General features: G+C 39.8%; 1 protein-coding gene across 1 annotated transcript in view; it reads right to left on the minus strand.

The window, feature by feature from the left end:
- WDR63 (WD repeat domain 63) overlaps positions 1-13,665 on the minus strand; it is a 94,292-nt gene that overhangs the window by 63,781 nt on the left and 16,846 nt on the right. Inside the window, exon 2 of the mRNA XM_029226986.1 lies at positions 7,924-7,962. Within this exon, the coding sequence (XP_029082819.1) occupies positions 7,924-7,962 (39 nt within the window). The remainder of the gene's footprint in view (positions 1-7,923; positions 7,963-13,665) is intronic.

A 13,665-nucleotide genomic window follows, 5' to 3' on the forward strand; every position in this document is an offset into this window, starting at 1 on the left:
CACATGCCGCGGAGCGGCTGGGCCCGTGAGCCATGGCCGCTGAGCCTGTGCGTCCGGAGCCTGTGCTCCGCAACGGGAGAGGCCACAACAGTGAGAGGCCCGCGTACCGCAAAAAAAAAAAAAAAAACGTGAACACAGCAGAGGACAGGAGATGGTCCTCCTCCACCTTCACAGATAGTCAGGGAGGTAAGAGAGATACACTGTATAGGATGCAGTGAATGACAGTTATTCACTTGGTAGAGCAGGAGCCAAAGACAGACTCAAGCTCCACACAACTAACTAGCTCGGAATCTTGCTGTGCGCGCAAGGAAGAGGCCGGTGCAATATAAATCATAGGTCACACATCAGTTGTCCTGCATATTGAACCAGAGTATGTAAATAAGCCCCGTGCATTTCATCTTTTAGCATTTTGGTTGTTGTTTACTTTAAAAAAAACAGTTTTATTGAGATATAATTGATAAATAATAAACTGTATATATTTAAAGTGTACAATTTGATAAACATATGCATTTACCCATGAAACCATCATCACAATAGAGATAAAGAACAAATCTATAATCCCCAAAAGTTTCCTCCTGCCCCTTCTCCCAGCACCCCTCCTCACTCCCAGGTAACCACTGCTCTGCTTTCTATTGCTATAGATAAGTAGTTTGTTTTTTATGGAATAGTTATAAAACTCACCTCTCTGAGCATCTCTTTCCTCATCTGAGGAATGAAGTAGTGATACCTACCGCATGAGCTTGTGGCAGAAGTTAAATTAGGTAGTCCATGCACATTTCCTTAAAAATTGCACAACACTTTTTGTTTGTTTGTCTTCTTTTGCTCAGCACAATTATTTTGAGATTCACTCATGTTGCTGCACGTAGCAGTAGCTCATTCCTTTATATTTCTGACTAGTATTTCATAAAAGAAAAAATGAATTAGGCAAAGATTTCTTAAGAGTTACAGTTTGGGGTGTTGTATCTCAGAAATCTTTGCTAATCCAAGGTTACAAAAATTTTTCTCCTATGTTTTCTTCTAGAAGTTTTACAATATTTGGTTTTATATTTAGGTCTATGATCCATTTTGAGATAATATTCGTATATAATGTGCGATATGGATTGAGGTTCACTTTTTTGCATGTAAATATCCAACTGTTCCAGCATCATTTGTTGAAAAGACTATCTCTTCTCCACTGAACTGCCTTTGTACTTACTTTTGTTGAAAATCAATCGACCATATATACGTGAATATAGTTTTGGACTCCTTATTCTCATTCACTGATCTATTTCTCTATCTTTTTTTTTGGCCGTGCCGTGCAGCTTGTGGGATCTTAGTACCCTGACCAGGGAATGAACCCGGGCCCTTGGCCGTGAAAGTGCGGAGTCCTAACCACTGGACCGCAGGGGAATTCCCTATTTCTCTATCTTTATAGTATTTTGTTTTTATACTAACAACAGTAAAATGCAAACCTTCTTTGAGACAGCCCTCTGTAAGGAAATGTGCATGTACTACCTAATTTAACTTCTGCAACAAGCTCATGAGGTAGGTATCACTACCTCATCCTTCAGATGAGGAAGCAGAGGCCCAGAGAGGTGAAGTTGTTTGTGGTCACACAGTCATTAAGTGGCAGAATTATGATTCAAACCACATCTGTTTAATTCCAAAAACTGTGCTATTAATCACTTGTGGTAAACAGAATAATGTCCCCCCAAAGATATCCATGTCCTAATTTCTGAAACCTGTGAATATGTTGCCTTACATGCCAAAAGGGACTTGCAGGTGTGATTAAGTTCAGGATCTTGAGATGGGAAGATTACTGGGCTCCTGAGATGGGTCCAATGTAATCACAAGGGTCCTTATAAGAGAAAGGCAGGAGGGTCAATGCCAAGGAAGGACGTGTGACAGGGAGGCAGAGGTCTACGCCGGAGAAAGATTAGAAGATGCTATGCTGCTGGCTTTGAAGACAGAGGAAGGGGCCAAGAGTCAATGGACACAGGGAGCCATTAGGTGAAAAAGGTAAAAAAACAGATTATCCCTTCCGAGCCTCCAGAAGGAACCAGCACTGCCAACACCTTGACTTTACCCCAGTGAAAGTAATTTCAGACTCCTGATTTCAAAAATTGTATGATAATAAGTTTGTGGTAATTTGTTATAGCAGCAATAGACCATTAATACACCACAGATACTCTAACCTGTATTAAAGTGTGACTTATAATTTGGGTAAATTATTTAACTTTTGGGAGTCACAGCACCTCCATCTTGTAATGGCCACAGCAATGTTACTTCCTAGAGCTGAAGGGATGAGAGGAGTATGCCGGGCACAAAGCTGTTGCTCCATAAATGTTAACTACATGTAAAAATCATACCTCTTCTCTAGAAACCTCCAGACGTTGCCTTAATTAGGAGACAGTTTTTAGCTAGTCTATTGCTCCCTTGGTTCCTTGGTAGGAAAGGGAAACCTAGTCCCCTGCAGCATAACAGCCACAAGTCCTGAGTGACAGCTGACAATGTCAGACCCCACATCAAGGAAGTCAGAGGGTCCTAGTGTTGCCTGAGGGGAGTCTGGGAGTAGAGAGAGAGGCTGTAAAATAAGGGGATGCTAAGTCAAAACCTACCCTCAAGTCTCACTACAAAGTGCTAAGATTTCTTTCTCTTTTTTTTTTTTCTCCTTAAAGAAACATACTCACATCTATTTTTCAGCCCATTTACTTTCAGCTGAAACCTCTCCACCATGCCCCATTCTCAGGTCCATGGATTTAATTACCAGTTAATTATTTAGTCAGGAAATATTTACTACGCAGCTACTATGTGAAAAGCATGGTGCTAGTGCCAGGGTATACAATCTAGAGGGGGAGACAGACATTAAATAGATAAATACACTCAGAAATACATAAGGACATAAGGTGACAAGTGCTATCTAGGAGAAAACAGGGTGAGAGATAGAACATAGAACTAAGGAGGGTGGTAGTGCTGGTGGTCTGTCTAAACAGGAAGAACAGGGAAAGCAATTCATTCATTTATTCAATCAATCAATCAACAAATATTTATTGAGTGCTTATTCTGTATCAAGATAGGCATTGGGGTAGAGGGGTGAACAAGAGTTTCTGTTCCCCTGAAGCTTGTGTGTGTGAAAAAAAGAGAGAGAGAAAGAAAGAGAGAGAGCGCACACACAAGGGAGGGCCAGCATGGGTGTGTATGTAAACAGCTACGTGTTATAAATGCATAAACAAATAAATATGCTCCATCCTCATTCATAAATTTTATATTTGCAAATTCACTTGCTAAAATGTATTTGTAATCCCAAGATCGATAGTTGTGGCACTTTCACGTTCATTAGTGGGCATGCTTAAAGTGACAAAAAATGTGAATTGCCTGATGTGCACATTGCCAGGTAAGGTCAAACAAGATGATGCTCTACCATCTTCCATGTGCTCTCATACTGCAAACAGTGTCTTTCCACTGTCTATATAGTACCACATTTTTCACATTTTTGTGCTTTGTATTGGTGATTTGCCTATTTAAAATGGTCCCCAAGCTTACTGCTAAAGTGCTCTCTAGTGTTCCTAAGTGCAAGAAGGCTGTGATATGTTTTACAAGAAAACATGTGTATTAGATAAGCATCAGTCAGGCATGAATTATAGTGCTGTTGGCTGTGAGTCCAATGTTAATGAATCAGCAATATATACTAAATAAGTCATCTTTAAAGAGAAACACACATAAAACAAGGTTATGTATTAATTGGTTAATGAAATGTTGTGACCAGAGGCTTGGAGGAACCTAATCCTGTATTTTCCCTAGGAGCAATGGTTCAGTATCTGCTAATTCAGCGTTTGCAGCAACTGTATAGAACTTCCATGAATAATGAGAATTGACTGTACTTTAACTTCAGAATTATAAGTGCTATGAAGGCAATAAAATAGGGTACTAGGTGAAAGAAATGCCTTCAAGGAAGGCCTCTTGCAGAGATTAGATTGGAGTCTGCATCTGAATGATGAGAAGGAGGTAGGTGCATGGAAGGCTTATCCAGGCATTGGGAACAGCAAGAGCAAAGGTCCTGAGGCAGGAACAAATTCACTATGTTTTGTGCTAAGTAAGGCTGATGAGCTGTAGATGGAGGTGAAGGATAGAGAGACAAGGTCAGAGAGGAAGGTGGAGCCAGGACCACTATAAGGACAAAGAAAAGCCATGGGAGAGATTAAGCAGGAAAGAGGCAAGTCAGAGGGTTTCTGTGTGCAGAATGCATTGAAGGAGGCTGAGTGGAAGCAGGGATACTGGTTAGGGATTAAGGATCTAATCTAAGTGAGGGATGTGGAGGCTAAGGTTGCTGATGTGGAGATTATGTGAATTGAATGGGTTTGAGATATGTTTTAGGTGTTGAATTGACAGGACTTGGTATGGTTTAGATGCAAGTGAGGAGGTGTTGACGGGAAGAAAGGGGTCAAAGATAACTCCCAAATTTCTGGGTGGTGCATTCATTAAACATTTGTTGGGCAGCACACCCAGTTCCAATGCTATTTATTGTTAGCTAACATCCTCCCACCACCTCCCTGCCTTCACACACCACACCTGCAACCCCTTTGCTCCCTTGGCCTGGCCACCATCATCTCTTTCCTAGATTGTTGCAATAGCTTCCTAACTAGTCTCTGCCTCTGTCTTTGCCCGTGCAATTCCCAAAAGAGTAGCCAGGGTGGCCCTTTAAAAACATAAGTCAGTTGTTTTTGGATAGAATGTCCTATAAATATCAATTCAGTCCACCTTGTTTAATGTATCATTTAAAGCTTGTGGTTCCTTATTTATTTTCATTTTGGATGATCTGTCCATTGGTGAAAATGGGGTGTTAAAGTCCCCTACTATGATTGTGTTACTGTCGATTTCCCCTTTTATGGCTGTTAGTATTTGCCTTATGTATTGAGGTGCTCCTATGTTGGGTGCATAAATAGTTACAATTGTTATATCTTTTTCTTGGATTGATCCCTTGATCATTATGTAGTGTCCTTCTTTGTCTCTTGTAATAGTCCTTGTTTTAAAGTCTATTTTGTTTGATATGAGAATTGCTACTCCAGCTTTCTTTTGATTTCCATTTGCATGGAGTATCTTTTTCCATCCCCTCACTTTCAGTCTGTGTGTGTCCCTAGGTCTGAAGTGGGTATCTTGTAGACAGCATATATACGGGTCTTGTTTTTGTATCCATTCAGCCAGTCTATGTCTTTTGGTTGGAGCATTTAATCCATTTACATTTAAGGTAATTATTGATATGTATGTTTCTATTACCATTTTCTTAGCTGTTTTGGGTTTGTTATTATAGGTCTTCTCCTTCTCTTGTGTTTCTTGCCTAGAGAAGTTCCTTTAGCATTTGTTGTAAAGCTGGTTTGGTGGTGCTGAATTCTCTTAGCGTTTGCTTGTCTGTAAAGGTTTTAATTTCTTCATGAAATCTGAATGAGATCCTTGAAAGAAATTAAAGATGATACAAATAGATGGAGAGATATACTATGTTCTTGGATTGGAAGAATCGACATTGTGAAAATGCCTATACTACTCAAAGCAATCTACAGATTCAACGCAATCCCTATCAAACTACCACTGGCATTTTTCACAGAACTAGAACAAAAAAAAAATCACAGTTTGTATGGAAATACAAAGGACCCCAAATAGCCAAAGCAAACTTGAGAAAGAAAAACAGAGCTGGAGGAATCAGGCCCCCTGACTTCGGACTATACCACAAAGGTACAGTAAGGTACTGGCACAAAAACAGAAATATAGATCAATGGAACAGGATAGAAAGCCCAGAGACAAACCCATGCATATATGTTCACCTTATCTTTGATAAAGGAGGCAAGAATATACAGTGGAGAAAAGACAGCCTGTTCAATAAGTGGTGCTGGGAAAACTGGCCAGCTACATGTAAAAGAATGAAATTAGAACATTCCCTAACACCATACACAAAAATAAACTCAAAATGGATTAAAGACCTAAATGTAAGGTCAGACACTATAAAACTCTTAGAGGAAAACATAGGCAGAACACTCTATGACATAAATCACTGCAAGATCCTTTTTGACCCACCTCCTAGAGAGATGGAAATAAAAACAAAAATAAACAAATGGGACCTAATGAAGCTTAAAAGCTTTTGCACAGCAAAGGAAACCATAAATAAGATGAAAAGATAACCCTCAGAATGGGAGAAAATATTTGCAAATGAAGCAACTGACAAAGGATTAATTTCCAAAATTTACAGGCAGCTCATGCAGCTCAATATCAAACAAACAAACAACCCAATCCAAAAATGGGCAGAAGACCTAAATAGACATTTCCCCAAAGAAGATATAGAGATTGCCAACAAACACATGAAAGAATGCTCAACATCATTAATCATTAGAGAAATGCAAATCAAAACTACAATGAAATATCATCTCACACTGGTCAGAATGGCCATCATCAAAAAATCTACAAACAATAAATGCTGGAGAGGGTGTGGAGAAAAGGGAACCCTCTTGCAGTGTTGGTGGGAATGTAAATTGATTCAACCACTATGGAGAACAGTATGGAGGTTCCTTAAAAAACTAAAAATAGAACTACCATATGACCCAGCAATCCCACTACTGGGCATATACCCTGAGAAAACCATAATTCAAAAAGAGTCATGTACCACAATGTTCATTGCAGCTCTATTTACAATAGCCAGGACATGGAAGCAACCTAAGTGTCCATCGACAGATGAATGGATAAAGAAGACGTGGCACATATATATAATGGAATATTACTCCGCCATAAAAAGAAACGAAATTGAGTTATTTTTAGTGAGGTGGATGTACCTAGAGTCTGTCATACAGAGTGAAGTAAGTCAGAAAGAGAAAGACAAATACCGTATGCTAACACATATATATGGAATCTAAAAAAAGCGGTCATGAAGAACCTAGGGGCAAGACGGGAATAAAGACACAGACCTACTAGAGAGTGGACTTGAGGATATGGGGAGGGGGAAGGGTAAGCTGGGACAAAGTGAGAGCGTGGCATGGACATATATACACTACCAAACGTAAAATAGATAGCTAGTGGGAAGCAGCCGCATAGCACAGGGAGATCAGCTGGGTGCTTTGTGACCACCTAGAGGGGTGGGATAGGGAGGGTAGGAGGGAGACACAAGAGGGAAGAGATATGGGGACATATGTATATGTATAACTGATTCACTTTGTTATAAAGCAGAAACTAACACACCATTGTAAAGCAATTATACTCCAATAAAGATGTTAAATAAATAAAAAAAAAAGTAAGTCAGATCATGTTACCTCTCTGCTTAAATACCAACAGCTCCCCGTCCTAAAAGCCAAAATCTTTACAATGACCAGCAAGGCTTTTAGAGATTCTTCCTCCCCACCCTCACTGTTTCCCCTCTGTTTCTAAACATGAAGTGCATCATCTAAGGCAACTCTGAGAAAAAGTTTCAACAACAACAACAAAAATAAAAGTTGTTGGAATAAGATTATTTAACCTCTAAATGTAGGAACCATATTAGTTCGGTTGTTTAAGTTCTAGTTTATTTGCTTAAAAATCAGCCTCTTTCCTTGAAATAGCGGAACCCCACCGTAGCGTACAGATAAATATTGCCCATGATCCGAGTTTGAAAAATACTATTATAATAAAAGTAATGACTTGCAGACAACACCCTTTACAGTTATAAAAGGTCTCTCAATAATCATACAATGTTGGATTTTTAAGGGACTGCTTGGTCCAAGTCTATTTCTCAGTTTGAAATTCTCTCTTCCACTCTTACTTTTTATTTTTTCTTTAAAAAATTTATTTTATATTCCAAATGACAGGATGTAACTTTAGTCCATGCACATTTTGATCAATCATTTCAATCTGTAATATTCTCCCTTGCTTATTGCATATTAAAATGTTGTAGAACTGGGGACGTAAATTCTAAATTGTATTTCCACTTACCCATGCTCTCCATATTCACAGGTTCTGCTTCTTCACTAACTAGAATATAATAAAATGATGTCAAATTTACATTTTTGAGTCGAATATGTATCTTAGTTTACTACAATCTTCTACCAAGGCTTAAAACATAAAACATAAGGCAAATACACAGTGAAGACTTAAGCTATTTTATGAATAATTAAATAGAAACTGAATAATTGTCTTTCTTACAGAATTATCTCATAGTGATATATTTGCTATGACATTTATTATATGACATTTAATTGATATTGTAATGAAATGAATAAAAATAATAATAAATCCCCGTGTTTTGAATTCCACTTGTGTTTGACTTTATGACAGCAAACACATTTATTTGAGACATAAAACCATGATCGTTTTGGCTGCTAATATATATACGAATACTAAATCCATAAAAATCCCATTGATGAAAAAGCAGTCCTACCAGGTAACGTTATTTTGGTTTTGCCACGTTTTGAGCGCTTTTGTTTTTGACGTTTTGGAGCCATGGCTCTCACTTAGGCTGCATAAAGAGAGAATATCATTAGTAAATTCTGGTTTACAGTTCCAAATAGTAAGCACTATCATTTAGTAAACATAAGAATATGTTTTCTAAGTTTTGCCCTCAGCTAAATCAACATGTATCTTCACAGAATGGGTGTTCTGTGACCACAGGTTTATTGCAACAACAATCTTCCTAATGAGATCTTGCCATTCCAGCAGAGCCATTCAACTGAAGCACAAGGAGGTGACCTGCCAACACTTCAAGGTTTCCGCCACAGGCCCTGCCATGGAACCACAAGAGAGGACACTGGATCCCCTGCCTCTTGCTCCTGTTTCCATTCCAGGGAGCTGTTTTGCACTGTCCTGTGCCTAGCTCCCTGTCAGGTGACCCAGCTAAAAACACAGGCTTAAAGTCCATGGGCAGACACAGACTCACCATGTGCACATACATACATTTAAATGACATAATTTAAATAGTACTTTTGTCCTAGCATATGTACATGTAACCACTGTGTCCTAATTTGCACTGTCAGAGAATACCTCCAAAGGTTTGCTATGGAATTACTCATCAATTCTGACAGGACATAGTATGGCCAAGATCACTGCCGTGACACTAAATCCTTGTCATCTCCTCAATGCTCACCTGTGTCCCATCTTGTTAAATGATTAGGAGTGTGATTTCAGGAGTCTGACCAGCAGGGTTTAAAAACAGACTCTACTTTTATTTAATATACATTTTTTTAAATTGGGGTATGGTGGTTTTACAATGTTGTGTTAGTTTCTGCTGTACAATGAAGTGAATCAACTATATGTATACATATATCCCCATATCCCCTCCCTCTTGGACCTCCCTCCCACGCTCCACCCCCCCAACCCACCCACCTAGATCACCAGAGCACCAAGCTGACCTCCCTGTGCTATACAGCAGGTTCCCACTAGCTATGTATTTTACACATGGTAGCGTATATACGTCAATCCTAATCTCTCAATTCATCCCCCTCCCCCTCCCCCTCTGTGTCCACACATTCATTTTCTATGTCTGCATCTCCATTCCTGCTCTGCAAATTGGTTTATCTGTATCATTTTTCTAGATTCCACATATATGTTTTAATATATTTGTTTTCTCTTTCTGACTTACTTCACTACGTATAACAGGCTCTAGGTCCATCCACATCTCTACAAATGACCCAATTTCATTCCTTTTCATGGCTGAGTAATATTCCATTGTATATATGTACCACATCTTCTTTATCCATTCATCTGTCGATGGACATTTAGGTTGCTTCCATGTCCTGGCTATTGTAAACAGTGCTGCAATTAACACTGGGGTACATGTGTCTTTTTGAATTATGGTTTTCTCAGGGTATATGCCCAGAAGTGGGATTGCTGGGTCATATGGTAGTTCTATTTGTAGTTTTTTAAGGAAACTCCATATTGCTCTCCACAGTGGCTGTATCAATTTACATTCCCACCAACAGTGCAAGAGGGTTCCCTTTCTCCACATCCTCTCCAGCATTTATTGTGTGTAGATTTTTTGATGGCCATTCTGACCCGTGTGAGGTGATATCTCATTGTAGTTTTGATTTGCATTTCTCTAATGATTAATGATGCTGAGCATCTTTTCATGTGCCTCTTGGCCATCTGTATGTCTTCTTTGGAGAAGTGTTTATTTAGGTCCTCTGCCCATTTTCTGATCGGGTTGTTTTTTTGGATATTGAGCTGCATGAGCTAAAAACAGACTCTACTTTTTACCAGCTTAGTGACCCTAGGCAAATTATTTACCTTCTAAGCCTCAGTGGATTCATCTGTCTAATGGGGATAATAATAAAACCTACCTCACAGGGTAGGGTGTTAGGAATTGAGAAAAATTTGCATCATCATCAACTCAGTCATCTGAGACTGGTTTGCCTCATTATAATAAGCCAACCCCAGGTAGAATATTATTTCATAGCCCACAGTCAAAATATCACACGTATTGCTTTATACCTAGTCCTTTGATTACTAAATCTTGACTAAAGTGTGGGTGCGTGTGTCTGTGTATATACACTTTTCCCTTCAGATTTTTCACATGTATTTTTTCAAATGGCAATAATGATTTTAGTAATAATATTCTCGTGTTTATTGAATACTGCTATGTGCCTGGCACAGCTCTAACTACTTTACCTGCATTCTTTATTTAATTTTAACCACTCTTTTAGATAGGCATTTTATTAATACTATGATATTCATGCTCATTTTATGATGTGAAAACAGAGGCCCCAAGAGGTCAGGTAACTTGCCTGAGAGTATGTGCAAACTGCGGATGGTGGAGTCAGGGTGTGATCCCAAGCAGTCTGGTTCCAGTGTCCATGCTCTTAACCTTTGTATGAGACTATCCCTTGGATTTCAGTGATAAATAGTTACTGTGTTTCATTACAAATGAAGCTACTTAAAAGTATTGTCTTTACCTAGAAAGGTATGATTTTATTATTTAATCAGCATTTTACGATTCTGACAATTAAGGAATTTCTACTTTTTAAACGTTGTGCAATGGACGGCTCTGATCCAACATTTCAGCCTCTCAAGTGTCCTTCATCCCACTTCCCAGACTTAGTGTAATTTCAAACCTTGAAACTAATCTGTTTTCTCAGAAGGTTCTTTATCAATGTACCCATCTCCATATTCTATTTCAGCTGTATTTGACTTAAAATACACAAAAACACCCAAACCCACCCTACATGTGTGCGCACACACACACAGTCACCCCCCTGCCACTATTTATTCCACAAATATTTATTGAGTGACTATAATGTGCCAGATGATTTCCTAGGTGTTAGGAATACAGCTGTGAAAAAATAGGCAAAACCCCTGCCCTGATAGAGCTTATGTCCTAGTGGGGAGAGAGCAAAGAAAGAAGCAAAATAATTGGTACTTCAGGTGGTGATAACTATTAAGGAGAAAAATCAAGTAGGAAGGGAGAGGGAGTGTAGGAGTGGGGAGGTCACAATCAGGGAAGACCTCACTTAAGTAACGTGGAGCAAAGACCTAAGAGAAGGGAGAGAGCCAGAAATACAGATATCTAGGGAAAAAAAGGGTATTTCCAGGCAGAGGGAATGGTAAGTGTAAAGGTTCTGGGGCGAGTATGCTTGGCACTTTTAAAAAAACACGAGATGGCTGGAGTGGAGTGATTGAGGGGAACACTAGGAGGTAAAGTTGATCAGAGAGGTAAAGGGGTATGTATTACAGTAAGTCCCCGACATACGAACGAGTTCTGTCCCAAGAGCACATTCTTAAGTCCCATTTTGTTCGTAAGTCCAACAGAGTTAGCCTAGGTACCCAACTAACACAATCGGCTATATAGTACTGTACTGTAATAGGTTTATAATACTTTTCACACAAATAATACATAAAAAACAAACACACACAAAAACCATTTTTAATCTTACAGTACAGTACCTTGAAAAGTACAGTAGTCCAGTACTACAGCTGGCATACAGGGGCACGTTCGCATCTTTGAAAGTTTGCAACCCGAAGGTTCATTTGTAGGGGGCTCACTGCAGTCAGCTTTGCTGTAGTAACAGATGCCCTTTAACTCTCAGTAACATGCAACAGCAAACATTTATTTCTTCCCATGTTCTGCATTACGGCTGTGGGTGAGTTGTTCCTTCAAGTCTTATTCTGGGACACAGGTTGAAGGAGCAATGCCTATCTGACACACACTACTTTCATGGCAGAAGAAAAAGTGAGAACTAATAGAACCGTGTGATGCTTTCTGAATCTTCTCCTTGGCACTGGCACACTGTCTTTTTATCTGCTCACATTCCATTGGCTCAAGCAACTCATACAGCCAATCCTGATAATGGGAGAAGAATGTATACTTGCATAGGAATGGGTCGGAATGTGTGATCCTCTTAAAAGGAAGGTTAGGTAATAAGGGCAATTATGTAATATACCACAAGGGAGCTATGTCCTGGATAAGGACTTTGGGTTTTACTCTGAACGAGGTGGGGAGCTTTGGATGGTTTTGAGCTGGGGAGTTACTTTACTTGACCTGACTCACATTTTAAGGATCACTATGGCTGCTGTGTCTCGAAGACTGTAGCAAGGAAAGGGCTGAAGCAGAAAATCCAATTAAGAGACAAGTCAATAATCCAAGAGAGAGATGATGGCAGTTTAGATAAGGGAGGTGAGAGTGGGATGGAAAAAGTGATTGGATTCAGGGTATATTTTGTAAGTAGAGCCAACAGGATTTGCTGATGACATGGATGTAGGGTCTGAGAGAAAGAAAGAGATCAAGGATGACTTCAGTGAGTTTTGCTTAAGGAAATGAAAGTATGGGGTTGCTGTTTATTGAGATGGGGATCCCCTGGGAAGAACAGATTTGAAAGGGAAGATCAGGGGTTCAATTTGGGGCATGTTAAATTAGACCATAAACTGGACTATAAACTCTGGAAGGATGGGGGTTGTGTTTTCTTTCCTATTATTATAACCTCTGTACCTGACAAATGTATCAATACATACTGAGAAAAATTGTTAACTTAATGATTCCCTGGTCCTCCCTTCCCCCTTCCCCTCTTAGTTAGTGAATTTCCAGTCTGAACAAAAGGCTTTTGCCTAATGGCCTGTGGAATAACCTGTATGCATGCTTTATTAGTTTTCTATTGCTGCTGTAACAAATTATCACAAACTTAGTGTCTTAAAACAACACAAATTTGTTATCTTATAGTTCTGTCTGGCATGGATCTCAGTGGGCTAAAATCAACATGTCAGGGCTTCCCTGATGGCGCAGTGGTTAAGAATCAGCCTGCCAATGAAGGGGACATGGGTTCGAGCCCTGGTCTGGGAAGATCCCACATGCCGCAGAGCAAGTAAGCCCGTGCGCCACAACTACTGAGCCGCACTCTACAGCCTGCGAGCCATAACTACTGAGCGCATGTGCCACAACTACTGAGCCTGCGCTCTAGGGCCTGCGAGCCACAACTACTGAGCCCGTGCACCACAGCTACTGAGCCTGCGCTCTAGAGCCCGCCAGCCACAACTACTGAAGCCCGTGTGCCTAGAGCCCATGCTCCACACCAGAGAAGCCACCGCAATGAGAAGCCCATGCACCCCAATGAAGAGTAGACCCCGCTCGCCGCAACTAGAGAAAGCCTGCGTGCAGCAATGAAGACACAACACAGCCAAAAATAAAGATAAATAAATTAAAAAATAAATCAAATCAAAACAACGTGTCAACAAGGCTACATTCCATTCTTTTTA

Source organism: Monodon monoceros, unplaced genomic scaffold (genome assembly GCF_005190385.1).
Source record: "Monodon monoceros isolate NGI ecotype Baffin Bay Population unplaced genomic scaffold, NGI_Narwhal_1 Super_Scaffold_18, whole genome shotgun sequence".
Taxonomy (NCBI): domain Eukaryota; kingdom Metazoa; phylum Chordata; class Mammalia; order Artiodactyla; family Monodontidae; genus Monodon; species Monodon monoceros.